Below are 16,046 nucleotides of genomic sequence, written 5' to 3'. Positions count from 1 at the left end.
CTCCTAGATCTGGATTTTTGTTTCCGTCCCCAGATTTTAAAAGTTTTCAGCTATTATTTCTTCAAATAAGTTTTCTGCCCCCCTTTCTCTTCTTCTGGGATCCCTAAAATGCAATGTTACTATACTTGATGGTGTCAGAGTTCCCGAAGTCTATTTTCATTTTGTATTATTACTTTTTCTCTCTTCTATTCAGCTTGATTGATTTCTATTATTCTGTCCTCCAGGTAACTGACCTGTTCTACTGCTTCTAGTATACTATTTATTCCATATATCTTACATTTCAGTTATTGGATTCTTCATCTCTGATTGGTTTTTATTTTTTCTATCTCTTTGTTGAGGATCTCACTGAGATCCTCCATTCTTTTCTCAAGTCCAGTGAGTATCTCTATGACCACTGCTTTAAATTCTCTATCAGTCATATTATTTACCTGTTTTATTTAGCTCTCTTGCTGTGACTGTGTCCTGTTCCAACCCCACTGATTTTTAAAGTTCCAGGTGTTAAGTCCCACTGACTGTAAGAACAAAGGAAAATTCAGCCCTGCTAGTTTTCAAAGCCAAATGTTATGGGGATACACCTTCCCCATGCAGGCTCCCTTGTCTGAGTCTGTTTCTCTCCCCTCTCTGTGCCCAGGATGCCCCTCCTTCATGTCTTTGTCTTGGATGTGGCTTCTTCTCTACATTTAGCTGTGGAAAGTTTGTTCTCCTAGTCTTTAGGTCATTTTCTGGGTTATTACATTGATGTGGGGATTATCTAGCTGTATTCATGAGATACAAAGTGAGGTGAGAATCTTCCTACTCTGCCAACTTCCCTGGAAGTCCCAAGACCCAAGATCTTAACAGAGAGTGGCTACAACTTCAGACAATGATGGAATATCCTTGTTCTTCTCAAGCTCTATTAAGATGAGGACAAACTGTAACCCAGCTGTGATACTGCCTATGATAAGTCTAGAATTATACTGTAGATTCAGGACAGAGTATCTTGTAAGTTATCTCACTACCTTTTTAAATGACACTTTTCCTCTCTAACCTTTCTACAATAAAGAATATAAGATGCTTATAACAGAGAAATTCAGGGAAAAGGTCTGTAGTTAGTGTTTAAATAAATTTACAAATATTAAGAATAGCCTTTTAAAACTTTCATTTCTATTTATAATTATCAAATTGATTTCAAATAAAAAAGAATGCTGGATAGTCTGTAGAATCATCGAATTAGATTACATTGGTGCCTTCTTTATTCATTTGTCTCAAGATAAAAGGAATCCATTCAGATAGTGTCCAACCAGTTTTTGAAGCTATCATATGAAGGGGATCCACAATAATTCACTGCCTTTTTTCAAAGTTTCACAAAATAGGAAATTCTTCAACCTCAAATCCTGTAGTCTTCTGCTGCAATTTAAGTCCTAATGCTTCTCTCAGTGGAAATGAAAAATAATAGGTAGGTTTAATATTTTCTGTAAAATAACTTGAATATAATTGAGGACATATTAAGAGTCTATCTATTTACCAGTTCAAATAAACATACTTGTTATAATTATCTGCTGTGCCCACAGTGCTGGGGGAACAAAAAAAATAGTAAGAAATACTCCTTGACACCAAGAAATTGGTAACCTAGGTGGGTGGTTTTTAAACTTTTTTTGGTGGGGGGCAATTATCATGAGAATTTGGTAAAAGCTCTGAACCTTCTTCCAGGAAAATGCACACACACAAAAAAACTTTATAATGATTTTAAAAGATTCACCAACCACTTAAAATGTAAACTCAATTTAATATAAAGTTGAAAATCCCATTAACATGGTATGTGTGATATGGGTGGATGCACAGATGACACTTCGTAGTAAACTAAAATAACAAAACAAACTTGAGATTTTAGCCACTAATAAAGTACATAAAATATTTTTTGAAAACATACGAAGTGTTAAAAAGCAACTTGTTAGCAGTGAGCCACCATTACACAATGGTTAATCTGTTTTGTCTCTAAAGACAGATTTATACAACTAAAAAAACAAAAACAAAAACAGTCACAGCATTAGTTTACAAGCCAACATTTTTGGTGAGTGACTCTTCACATTATAAGGCAAGGAATTTAAAATACTGGGAAGAATATAAGTACCAAACCAGTAGAAAAGCCATCTGCAGTGAAATAGTGTAGAGTTACTATTCCATCTTTTTTAAACCTAAGATCCAATAAAACAAGATAAAAAAAGCTTTGCCATGGTTTTAAAATGCAGCCAGAAATGAAATTTTGTAAGTATTCTAGAATTATGTAATAGAAAATACTTGCATATGAGGATATTACTTATGTTGTAAAATGTAGTAAATATTCACATTTATTAAGTTACGGAATAGGATTTGCTGAAATTTAGACTTTTAGATTTTGGGTTTTAAACCTTTTTAGCCAGCAGTCTCAGTTTACAAAACAGATTTTAAATAATCCCTCTAGAGGAACAGAATCTCTTGTCACAGGTATTTTTTTGTTTTTAGACTCCTTTAAATAACCACATAAGATAATACTTCGTGTTCTAGAGGTACCATTCATTTACCTGTTAACGTTTTGGACATTTTCCCTTTACAGTAGTATTTAAAAATGGAACCTATATCCATATCCCTATGTGTACACAGTAAACTTTTAGCACACAGTGATGATTTAAAATCTTCGAACAATTTTTCAAGCCACTATTTCTGACCTGAGTGAGTTTGTCTAGCTCCCCTAGCCAGGCTCCAAACATTTTGTCCAGGTCCTGATCTTCCTTATCACTGTCTTCTTCAGCACCATGGTCAATTTCTTCATCTGATAACTGATCCATCTGAAATATAGACATTTGGGTAGAATGAAGTTTAACAGGTTAAACTTGAAAAATTATGCAGCACATGTATATTGTAACTCTCTGGAGTGAAACCTTCCAAACTAGAGATTATATTATGCAAGGAAATTAGAAGTCATTAATGGAGACAACGCTGACAAGTGAGTAGGAATGAGTAATTAAGTCTCAAATTTTTAGGAAATTGTGAAAGAAAAGAATGTATCAGATTTTGACCAGAATCGCAAGTAACAATAATTTTAAAATTGCAGAGCCCTCCCATTAATCAGAGGATATTATAGTAGTGCAGTTTTCTCCACTAACAGATCCTGTTAACACCCCAAAAACTACAGATAATTTCAAGACTTCAATCCAGCACATTATTATCTCACTTACTCTGTAACAGTCTATTTACATACAAATAAGTATAACTTGCAAAACCTTAGTCCAAAAAGCACTTCAGAGAAAAGACAAAATTTTTAATCTAGTTTAGTCTGTTGAATTAGTTCCTCCTCTTATAGTGTTCTTTCTACCTTACTTTCTCATCAGTTCTGACAAAATCCAAGGAACCAGAACTGAAATAAACTTTAGAAAACCAGAATTGAAAACTTTAAATTCAAATACAAAATTTCCTGTATGTGGTGACTTTTCAAGTATAAATCCTTGAAAGAAGAGATTATTTTCTTTCTTCTCATTAATAATGTGTTATCTGACATGGAACCTGCATATTGTTTTGTGAAGGGAAGAAAAGATTACACAAAACAAAGTAAGATCAGTGAATGACCAGATACTTAAAGTTCTTAAAGTAAGATTAATCTGATTAATATAAAATATTTCAATATTAAAGACAATCCCTGAGAATCTTTTTTAAAATTCCAGTATAGTTAACATACAGTATTATATTAGTTTCAGGCATACAATGTAGTGATTCAACAATTCCATACATCACCCAGTGCTCATCATAACAAGTGCACTCCTTAATCCCCATCACCTCTTTCACGCATCCCCTCACCCACCTCCCCTCTGGTAACTATCAGTTTGTTCTCTATAGCTAAGAGTCTGTTTCTTGGTTTGTCTCTCTCTGAGAAATCTTTAGTAAAGCCTACCTTTGCTTAAAGCAACATATTCCAAAGTAATCTGACCACAAATCCTTTCCCTTCAACTTGGAATAATACCTATTAACTTTCCCAAGGACACAATGAATATGATCATTCTATATTCCATGCTCTTGACTCACATTTCTGAAACACAAATTTTGTTCCAGTGGATCTAGGCAATATTTGGAATACTACCTGCCTATTGGTTTAAACAATTCCTCAGAGATTAAAGATATCCTTAATCTTAAATAAGAATCTGTACACATATTACACCTCCAAAGCAACAATCAACAAAAGTAATTGCGATCCTTAAAATGTGGTTATGAGCTATGTGAGGAATTTAATTATCTAACGGGATGTCATGAAGCTAAATGTTAAACCTTATTTTACTATATAAAATTTCACAGAATGGGTCAAATAATGTTGCAAAATCAATCTGAACTGGGACGCTTAGGTGGCTCAGTTAGTTAAGCGTCTGCCTTTGGCTCAGGTCATGATCCTGGGGTCCTGGGATGAAGTCCCACATCGGGCTCCTTGCTCAGTGGGGAGCCTGCTTCTTCCTCTGCCTGTCACTCCCCCTGCTTGTGCTCTGTCTAACAAATAAATAAAATCTTTAAAAAAAAAAAATCAAACTGAACTTAGTTCTAACAAATGGAAAATCAGATCATATCCCATTTAATCACTTAAGGGAAAACTTACTACTACAAAGGATCACAGTTTATTAATATCTCTAATGTAAACTGTTAATTCTCATTTCTTAATTTCACTCTCAAAGCATGTATAAATCAGGGAATTCTCTTGACAAATGGAAAATATATCCACCAATTCCCCAAATCATACATTTGACTCTTAAAGAGATTTGGTTTTTATAATTCGTTTGTGTTAATACTAGTTCTAGGATTTTTATTCATTAATGAACTATTTACAGAACTATCTCAATAGAAATCTGATATTGTACTTCATTGTTCTACCCAGGAAAACAAAATGTTAGTGCAAAAAAAACCTCTCATCTGACCAGGTAACTTAATTACTCAAATGACAGTTGCTAGTTTGAGAATATCTAGGAGTAGGAATATCCAGTCTTCGTAATGAAGGCCAACAAGCAACAGAACTGGGAATTTTAAAAGTCAACTTCCTCTTCCTCCCTAATCTTTAAAACTAAACACACTGGAATAACCCAGAAGCTAAAATATTCTAGGAGGAATTCTGCTTTGAGATAATGATACTAATGCCTGCACTTCCCTTCTGAGCACATATTATAATCTCCCATAAGGAAGCTATACTGGAAAGAATGAAATAGGAATATAATTTTGCATATAGTTTTTCAGAGCATAAGCAAAACAGTTCAAAATGAATGGGTTTTTTAAATTATTACGGTGCTAAATGGAACTATAGACTCCACATCAAAGACTGCTGGGTTTTTTGAGCTTTTCCTATTCAAACCCAATAATTACTTGGATTTTTAAGTATCTCTTTAAATATTTTCATTAATAGTTTTATTTTATCTAGACTACTGCAGATCAAAGTAGAGGAAAATATGGCTAGGGAGTAATAACAGAGAGTCATAAAATAAATGGAAATTCTGAAGCAACTATTTGACTTTTACTATTTATGTAATCTTTGCCAATTTTTTCCATCCTTGAATTTGTCACCATGTGGGTTATTTTATAAAAATTAAGACACTTATGGGGCACCTGGGTGGCTCAGTTGGTTGAGCGACTGCCTTCGGCTCAGGTCATGATCCCGGAGTCCTGGGATCGAGTCCCGCATCAGGCTCCCTGCTCAGCAGGGAGTCTGCTTCTCCCTCTGACCCTCCCCCCTCTCATGTGCTCTCTCTCTCTCACTCTCTCTCTCTCAAATTAAAAAAAAAAAAAAAAATCTTAAAAAAAAAAATTAAGACACTTATTCAGAGACTTTTCCAAAAAAACTTAGGTCCTACAACATTTCTAAACAGATCTACACCCTAAAACAGCATTCTTCCTTCTCTAGAAGCTGAAGTTGATCCTTATTCTCCTACACCCAAAAATGGCATCATTTCTGATTATTACACACACCAAATGAGAGCACCCCAAAAAATTTTCTTATAGGCTCTGTACTGTTAAAGTCAGCAAATCTGGTACAGTAATTCATCCTCTATTATATATTGATGCCTGTCTCCAATTGGATCACAATTCTAAATCTGAATTTCCCCAACATAACGCCCCGACTAGAAATGACAACAGCAGAAACTGCAAATAAAATAATACAATAGTCAACTGTCCCTCCAAAGGGAAAAAAAAAAATTAAGGAAAAGAAAATAGAACTTATGAATCTTATTTTTAAAATAATTTGGATTTAAAAGAATAGCTTCTAATGTGATGCTTTTCCTTAATGATGTGGAAATAGGCCCAAAGAAACTATAATACATACTAGACCAAATACTATTAAATTATTCTATTACTTTTAGATTAGGTACTTTCAGGGGGGGGGGGATATATTAAAGTTTCACTTTAATTCTCTGCTCCATTACATCTGAGGGAAACTATGTCCTGAAAGAATAAATGTACGCTAACACAAATGAAAAGGTTTATTCCCCAAAGGGCACACTTAATGAATATAGAATAAAATCCACGTCAGTGGCAGATCAAGAAAGCCCTGGGTGATCCCAGCCTTCAGGGACCTCTCTGATCTTTCGTCCCACTCTTCCTTCAAGCCACACTGTCCTGCCTGTTGTTCCTTGGAGCAGGTTGGGAGTGGAAAGGGTGTGAATTCTGTTTTGAAGATAGATTGAGGGATGCCAGTAAATATCCAACTGGAAAAAAAATGAGGAAGGGTTATTAGGACTCAGGTAATGAGAAGGTTTAGTTAGCCTGATTATTTCAAAATCATATGTTTATTACAGAATAATCACAGATTGCAGGGAATAATGACTGAACTAATATTTTAAACTAATTTACATTTATTTTTTTCCTAAAGTAAAAACAGAAATAATGGTGGAATGATCCTCCACTGTTTATATGCTGGTTGGTTTCATTTCACACTAACATTCAATAATTGTGCTTCAATATTACAGGTTAAAGCTTACATATGGCGGGGCGCCTGGATGGCTCATTCGGTTAAGCGTCTGCCTTAGGCTCAGGTCATGATCCCAGCATCCAGGGATTGTCCTGGGATGGAGCCCCCACATCAGGCTCCATGCTCAGCAGGAAGCCTGCTTCTCCCTCTCCCTCTGCCTGCCAGTCTGCCTACTTGTGATCTCTCTCTCTAATAAGTGAATAAAATCTTTAAAAAAAAAAAAAGCTCCACTACATATAACAAAACTATCCATTTAGTATGCTTTAGTATGAAACAGTATTATTTCCACTATATATATATGTATTTTTAAGATTTAATTTATTTATTTGACAGAGAGAGAGAGAGACAGCGAGAGAGGGAACACAAGCAGGGGGAGTGGGAGAGGGAGAAGCAGGCTTCCTGCGGAGCAGGGAGCCCAATGCGGGGCTCAATCCCAGGACCCCGGTCTCATGACCTGAGCCAAAGGCAGACACTTAACGACTGAGCCACCCAGGCGCCCTCCACTATATTTTCTATGAAGTTACTCATTCAAGCATATTTTCCCTATTAGCCTTCCTCTTGGGAGATATTTTGGTTTACTATTCAATTTCCTCACTGTGAGACAGAATGGTGACATTTATCAAGAAGGCTGGGCTTAGAGTATATATTCCAGGTAGGGGAAATTATAAAGAGCAAAGGAGAAAATCTGTGTTTATAAAACTGTCATGAGATTGACTCAAATAAGACAAGAGGAAAAAGTGAGATTTAAAAGTCAAGGACTAAGGTCATATAGATAACCTTGAAAGCCAAGTCTGTTCTCTTCCCCAGAAGGCAACCATATTTTTAAACACAGAAGTAAAGGGGTAGGGAGAGAAATACTATTTTAGTCAGAGGACACAATACCTGTGTAAGAGTTACTAGAGAAGAGAAAGACCAATAGAAGGCTACTGTAAATATTATGTAGAGATAATTATAGAAATGGAAATTGAAGTCCTCAAAGGAACTACAACTTACGCAAGTCACCTAGAGAGTGGCAAGAAAAATACATGGTAATGAATGAGGGTGCCTTATTTATTACTGAACTCCTTTTGTTCCTTTAACAATTCAAAAATATTTTTTTGTAAAAATAAGTATACTTAAAACCACATGAAAACTGAGAATGCAGGAGGAGGTGCAAAGCTGCCACTATAGCATTTCTCTGGGTCTAACAGGCTCAATATTCCAAAGAGGCAAGAGAAGCTTTGATTTAATATTTGCTGTACATCTACTATGTGCCAGAAACTGGGGGAATAGAGATGGACATGATAGGCTCTGTCTTTAAGGAATATATAATCTAGGGACGCCTGGGTGGCTCAGGCAGGGTCCTGGGATCAATTCCTCCCATCTGGCTCCTTGCTCAGCGGGGAGCCTGCTTCTCCCTCTGCTGGCTCCTCCCCCTGCTTGTGCTCTCTCTGACAAATAAATAAAATCTTAAAAAAAAAAAAAGGAATATATAATCTAGTAGGGGACAGACAAGGGAACCAACAATGATAAAACAGTGTTAAGTGCTTTAACAGAGGTATGTTATGTGACTGTGGTTTAACTTAGTTTGAGGAGAGAAGAAAGGGATGATGCTTCAGTCCAGACCTGAAGAATGAATGTGCAAGGCAGAGAAAGGGAAGGCTGTTTTAGGTGGAGGGACCAGTATGTGGAAGGGTATAAAGCTGTGACAAAGTAAGACATGTTGAGAACTCTAATGACTTAACATTTCTAATGCATAAGATGTGTGGTGTAGACCCATGGAAAAATGGGGCTGGAGAGGAATTAGGGGCAAAATTATAAGCCATATCAAAGAGTTTGGCCTTGATGCTGTATGGCAAGGTATTCCCAATTGTGGTCTACTAAGGACCTACATCAAAATTATCTGGGGTGCTTCTTGTAAAGTCAGTTTTAAAAATGGCCTGTTCAAGATCTACCAAATACTAATTTCCAGGGTCCTGGGACATTTTTAACAAGTCACCCCAGGTATTCCTTATGCCTACTGAAGTCTGACAACTGCTGCAGTGTTGTGTTATAATTACTGGGAGGACTTGCAAGACAAAATTAAAGCAGTTTCACACAACCACAATTTGGCTGAAGGCGAAATAAGACATGTACTCCCAAAGCCCATTAAGAAATTAGGCAGTGACAAGATCCCTTCATCAACATACCCTCGTTACCACAGTTCCATGCTTCTTCTGAGAGTTATTCATTTAGATATAATTTTTAGTTCTTTATGCCCAGTTATGTTTCAGTAACTCTATCACAAAAACAGTTTTTGAAAAAATTCCTTTGCTGCTCTACTCTGATAATTCCAAAGAAAAACAGGCATTAGAGAAGGGAGGCTGGCTATAAAGACTTCCAGGTTCAAGGAATGCCCCCAACTGTGCAAGATACAACTCTTGCAAAATAAAGCAGGAGGAAGGAAACCTAAATCAGACAAAAGAAACAGTAAGAAAAAAACTCTGTTAAAATTAGTAAGGCACAAAAAGAGGAAGAAGACTCATCAAAAGGAGGAGGGAGGAAGTCAGAGCAGAGAATGAAAAGGAGAGAAATAGGACACGATATAATATAAAATGAAGTGAGAACTGTGGGGGATGAAGGGCCATTAACTATTCATCTGACTAGGGCACCCAGAGAGAGGTGTGGTTGATTTACTTTCCTCTTGACCTACAACTCTTCAACACAGAACACAGTTCTGCTGTGAACTAAATGGCATCATTTGTAAACTGCCCAAATGGAAACTGGGAATTTAATGAACCAACTGAATTTATACGAGTTCTTTACAGAATCAAGATATTAAGTGTGTTGTATATACAACATTTTCCTCAGGTTTTATCTTTTAATTTTGGATGGTCTTTTTTCGTTTTTTTGTTTTTTTTTTTTAAAGATACTGCTAAAAGTTTTATTTTTTTAAGTTATCAAATGTGTAAATTCTTTTCCGGGCCAACTGTTGCACTGTTTTGGTCAGTAAATTCTTCTTGACTCAGAAATCAGATAAATGTTTTTGTAAATTTTTAGTTTTATTTTATTAGTCATTCTTTTCTGTAGTTATTACGCTTAACATAGGTAGCTTAGTTTGGCATTAGAGAACCGTAAATTGATTTTTCCCAAAATTTAATTCTTTTAAATTTATATATTTATCTTCTATATATACACCAGGTTCTTTTTCTGAGGATCCTTTTCCATTGTGTGCCTATTCTTAAATAAACATCACTTTGTATTTTATTAATTTATAGAGCATTTAAGTAAAAAAAAAAAAAAAAAGTCAAAAGATGCTTTTTGTAAATCGATCACTGAAGTTTTCTCTGTTAAGGTTAGTGGTCCTCCACAGAAATGGCCCAAGTTTTACTTAGGGTCTAACACTTGCCTACAAACAGCATTATGTCAAGTATTGTACAGGATACAAAGAAGGCAAAAAAACACATTCTATGATTACAAAGAACATTAATCCTAACTGTGGGAGAGATGGTAAACACTGAAGTATCTTGATTAAAAAATTCTCTAAGAAAAAAGTTCCTTTTGTAGGCCTGTGCATGAAGCAAATTTAAAGGAAGCTATGGTCTCTGAAGTGTTGAAAGAGGACTGAGAAGGAAGCAACTTGTTATTCCAAGGCTTCAGAGGAGCAATCTGAGTAAACTGGCCACCAGGAAACTTGTATGGCCTAGTCCTCTGGGAGTGAGCTGACATAACTAAGTTTTGTAGTTTCTACATGGAACGAAACCTCCCTAGTAAACAAGAGAGGTGTACTATTTGTGGGCTGGCCATCTTTCCTTACCCAGAGGAAAAAGAAATACTAGGGGAGGTGATTCACCCCTTATGCTAACTCCTTTATTTGTGTTTCAGTTTTTGACAACCCAAGATGTAACTAACACATCCTGTTCATTATCATGTACGTTAACTCTAAGATTACTAAAGATCACATAAGGAAGCATAAAAACAAACAAGATAAATCAAATCAAGGTGATTTGTTAATGTTTTCTTTATCAAGCACTTCAATGCACCCCTGGCAAAGGAATTCCTTTCACAGAATAATGAACCATATCTGTTTCTTTATTTACATTGGATTTTTCATTATATTGGATATTGCTAATCTATTAAACCCCAAACAGGAATGCCTTATCTAAAGTGAAAAAACCAATCTAAGTTCAATGGTCTACAAAGAAACTCCTAACATTCCTAATAAATAAGAAGTTCTAATGATCAATCTTATAATTACGAATTACACAGTATAGCATAAACCATAATCTGAAATCACAGAGCAACTAAAAAAAACCCAATGAACCAATAAACAAAAACAAATAATAGTAGTAAGTGTAATATTCTTTTGTTTATATTCCACCTTTTCAAGTTCAAGAACTGTGAGAGAATACATTTCTGTTGTTTTAAACCACCCAGTGTGGTGAGTTGTTATAGCAGTCCTAGGAAACACATACAGTCACTATAAGTTATCTGTAGAAATGGGGCTTCCATGACTGCTTCCAGAGATGTTCATCTTGCTTATTCTGCTCCACACTTGGGACTTTTCTGGCTATACTACCTACATACCAGTTATCTATGGGGATAGCTGATATTGTGCATGTACTCTCCAGCTTCAACTGGAGGGAGAGTGCTAGACAGTAGTAGCATGTGGCTTAGGAGCCATTTGGGCTATACTTTGAATCATCATTATGAACTCAAGGTTTCAAAGAGATAGAGGAAATACAGGAGGGGTAGAAATAAAGATAGATATATGTTCATGTGTGTTTGTAGGTAGGTCCACTCAAAGGGCCTAGTAGCAATGAACTCCAGTAGCAATTACCATACCTAGCACCCAGTTTTTGGTTTCTAAATACATATTCTACCTAAAAAGTAACCAGGAACCCTTGGAGTAATGATTCAAGCGTTGGGGCTGGGGAAAAATAAGATGGGATCCTAGAATATCTTCTTGCGCTAGAAAGTGCTCAATAAAGATGGGGACATGTCATAAGGACATAGAAACCAGCCTGAAGGAGATCCATAGAGCCTAATATGGGACAATTTAAGCATCAAAATCATTTATGACAGGAAGAAACGATAACCCATTGAATAAAATAAGAATCCACGAACCCATACTGATATAAATAAATACATGGGAAAGAAAGCTCTTCCTCATAGGATGCCAATGAATTAATACAGATGAAATGACAGAAGATCACCATTTGCAACCATTGTAATAACTGATTCAGGTAAGAATCATTGATAGACGCTAAACCTTATGGGTAAAAATTTGATAAGACTATTTACAAATTGTCAAAATATCTCCCCACAAATTACTGGGTGACACTGCCTTAACCAAGTGATAAAATTTAATTGGGGCAAACCCAAATCACATACTTCCTGAGAAATTATGCACTGAGAAGATACATTATCATTTTGTGGTATTCCTGACAAAATACATTACCTGAATCAAATCATAAGACATTTTACAAAATAACTGGCCTATGGTTAAAAAACGCAAAGGTCAAGAACACAAAGGCTGAGGATGTGTTCCAGTTTAAAGGAAACCAAAGAGACATGACAACTAAATGCAATGCTTGATCTTGGACTGGATCTTGGACGCGGAGAAAATACGTAAACATATAAACATAGCTATAAAGAACATTATTGGGACAATTGCCAAAATTTGACTAGGGCTGTGGATTAGATCACAGTATTACAGCGATGTTGTATTTCCTAATTTTGATAATACTACTGTAGTTATGTAAGACAGTATCTGTGCCCTTAGGAAACATGCACTGAAGAATTTAGTCATAAAAGGGCACAATGTCTGCAACTCACTTTCAAATGGCTCAGAAAAAAAAGGTATGTGTGTATGTGAGTGTGTGTAAATACATATAAAGGGAGAGAGGAATAATAATTAGACAAAAAGTAAACAATAAGTGAATCTAGGTAAAGGGAATGTGGGAGTTGTTTATACTCTTCTTACAACTTTTCTGTAAGTTTCAAATTATACGAAAATAAATTTAGAAAGAGAGGGAGGGAGGGAGGGTGGAAGGGGAGATAAAGTCTGCCCCCAGGAAATTGTAGTTTAGTTAGGAAAACACAGTATGTCAACTAATGCATCATTTAAAATTCAGAAATAAACTTAAAGGAAAAAAAAACCATACAGGCTGAAAAACATTCTTACCAAATAAAATAATGCAGTTTAAGGTCCCTGAAAAACAACTGCATATTTCTCCAACACATGATTTTTATTATTGTATGCATGTATTACCATTCCTAAAGTGCATTTGCCTGTTTACTCAGTTAACGTTTTTGGCTTATTCTGGTCATCATAAAATTAGTTTTAATGCAAATAAAAGCTTACCACTTTAGAAAAATAACTACTCATCAGATAATTCTTTCACAGAGGCAAAGACAAACATTTCTAACCTTCCCATGAAAAAACCAAGTAACTGAGTAAAAAAAAAAAAAAAAATTGGTTAATGTCACACCAGGTCAGGAAGAAATGAGAATTCATTCTAAATCAAAAACTAGTACACTTGACCCGTGCACAACACAGGTTGAAATGAGTGGGTCCATTTTTATACAGATTTTTAAGATAAATACAGTATTATAAATGTATTTTTTCTTCCTTATGATTTTTTTAATAACATTTTCTTTTCTCTAGCTTACTTTATTCTAAGAATACAGTATATAATACACGTAACATACAAAGTGTGTGTTAATCAACTGTTTACATTAGTGATAAGGCTTCTGGTCAATAGTAGGCCATTAGTTACATTTTGGGGGAGTCAAAAGTTATACTCAGACTTTTCACTGCATTGGGGTCGGCACCCCTAGTCCCTGCATTGTTCAAAGGTCAACTGTATTTAATCAAATAAGAAGGCTTAAGCTAAATAAAGACTTCAAGATGGGTTTTCAAGTTGCTTTAAGAATTTTGTTATTAAATGTGAGAACAAATGGAGTAAGACACTTGTACCTTGCATTATTCATTAAATATTCCCTGACCTCTTGCCTAACATCCAGATGGCAAGTGCCAGAGTTGACCAAATATCCCCTATCCAACAAAGCTGAAATGTCTGCTTTGTTTCATCTATCTCATAAACATAAAAATCCTAGGAAAGGCACTTATAACACATTGCTGATAGAAGATACATTCAATTTAGTCCCCCATACAATCAAACAATCCATCTAAATAAAAGTCACATCACACTGTAATTATCACAGAGCAATTCATCAATGTCAGCACCAGAAGGCTCAACTATTTTTCTGTGCCTTTGCCCTCTTTCTTATTTTAGTGACTACTGTCTTGGCTCAGATCCACACTATACTGTCCTCAGATTATACTAGCAACTTCCTAACTTACCTATCTTTTCATAATCCATCACTGTCAAACTAATCTTCCTTAAAAACTTTTTTCATGCCATGATTCTGCTCGAACACCGACAAGGGTTCCCCACGACATTCTGAATTAAGTACAAACTCTTCACCAAATGATTTCACAGCCTCTCTGACATGGCCTCAACCCGAATTTTCAACCTTATCTTCTACCCTTTAAACAACCTAAACTACTTAGGTATTCTCAAAAAACAAGCCGAGCTTTCTTAACTTGGTCTTTGTTCATGTTTTCAACCTGACTGCAACATCTCAACCTGTCAAAAGAACCAGAGAATACATTTCTCTCTCTCCCTAAAATCCCACTAAAATGACAGTAAACAATTACAAGAGGGAATAAACTCAAAGGCAATGAAACTAGAGATGGCAAAAGCATCCAAAGATCAGAGATTCTGGCAAATTTCTGGAAGACAGAAACAGGTAGAAACAGGGAGATGAACCAGAGCAGGAGCCATCAAAGCAAGCATTTTCATTCAATATTTATTCAACAAATATACATTAAGCACACACTATGTGCCAAACACTGTTCTGGAAGTTCAGGTTATAGTTACAAAGGTGACAAACAAGGGATCTGCTAACAATAAACTTAGATTCTAGTCAAGGTAGAGAAATATTAAACAACAAAAACAAAACAAGTAAGACCCATGACAACTGTGGTGGTAATTAAATTAGGATTGTATGGAAAGTGACAGAGTAGCTGTCACAGTAGACTGGATGTACAGAGAAGGCCTCTTTAAGTAGTGATATTTAAACTGAGATATGAGTGACAAGAAGGAATCAGACATGCACAGATCAGAGAGAAGAGAATTCCAAGTAGAGGGTACAAGTCTGGTGTGTCAGGGAATAGAAAGAAAAATTAGTCTGATAGGAAGAGAGGGCCAGATCATTCAAGGATTTGTAAACCAAGAAACAGAGTTTGGTTTTTATTCTAAAGAAGCCCTCTCGAGGGCAATGAGAAGCCATCCCTCACATCTCTTCTGCTGCAGCAGAAGTGGGGAGCATTCTTGGAGTTAGAAAGAGATGGGCAAAGGAATATAAGTGGGAAAAAGAATGCAGGACAAGAGCCAGTATTCCCCACACTGGCACTCCCAGGGAAATTCTGGCATTTGCTTCCGGGTTAATGAAACTAAAAAAAACAACTCTCTCGAGTATAATGCCTTCAGGAGTCAGGTGACCAATATAAATACCAGCAGTAGATAGGGAGTGGTACAGCCTGAAAACTAGAGGGCACAACCTCAGCTAAAAACACTCAAAGTTTTAAAAAAGTTTATTCTAGAATCAGATAGTGAAGTTGTACAACCTTGTAAATAAGTTTTAAAAAAATGTTGTATATGTGTATTATATCTCAATTAAAAAAAAAAACTAAAGAAAAGTTTAAGCATAACTGCTAAACAAAAGAGTTAGATGCTACTTCCTCCAAGAGGACTATGAACTTTGTACCTCTCTATGGCACTTAGAGCAAATCAGCTTTATATTATGTGGTGGTTATTTGTGCACTTGCCTTATCACCCTCCACACCCAACTAGGTTGCAGATTCAGAAGAGAGACCATATGCTTCTCATTTGTCACCCCACACCAAAGAGACATATTCTTTCTTCATCTGAATTTCAACTTTTTTCTGCTAAACATTTCTAAGATGACTCCGAACTTAAGATGACATCTAATTTCCGAGGACTCAAAGCTAAAGCTAAAGGGAAAGAAAGAAAGAAAGAAAAGAAAAGAAAAGAAAAGAAAAGAAAAG

At 35.7% G+C, this 16,046-nt stretch overlaps 1 protein-coding gene across 5 annotated transcripts in view; it reads right to left on the bottom strand.

Annotated features, from left to right (window-relative positions):
• Nucleotides 1–16,046, bottom strand: part of RAPH1 (Ras association (RalGDS/AF-6) and pleckstrin homology domains 1) — a 90,086-nt gene that overhangs the window by 53,488 nt on the left and 20,552 nt on the right. For all 5 annotated transcript variants that reach the window (XM_032403981.1, XM_032403972.1, XM_032403989.1 and 2 more), the window contains exon 2: nucleotides 2,685–2,804. In XM_032403981.1, the coding sequence (XP_032259872.1) occupies nucleotides 2,685–2,804 (120 nt within the window). The remainder of the gene's footprint in view (nucleotides 1–2,684; nucleotides 2,805–16,046) is intronic.

Source organism: Phoca vitulina, unplaced genomic scaffold, assembly GCF_004348235.1.
Source record: "Phoca vitulina isolate PV1807 unplaced genomic scaffold, GSC_HSeal_1.0 scaffold1, whole genome shotgun sequence".
Classification (NCBI taxonomy): domain Eukaryota; kingdom Metazoa; phylum Chordata; class Mammalia; order Carnivora; family Phocidae; genus Phoca; species Phoca vitulina.
The sequence above is the reverse complement of the archived record's forward strand: the minus strand, read 5'-3'. Positions and strand labels throughout refer to the sequence as shown.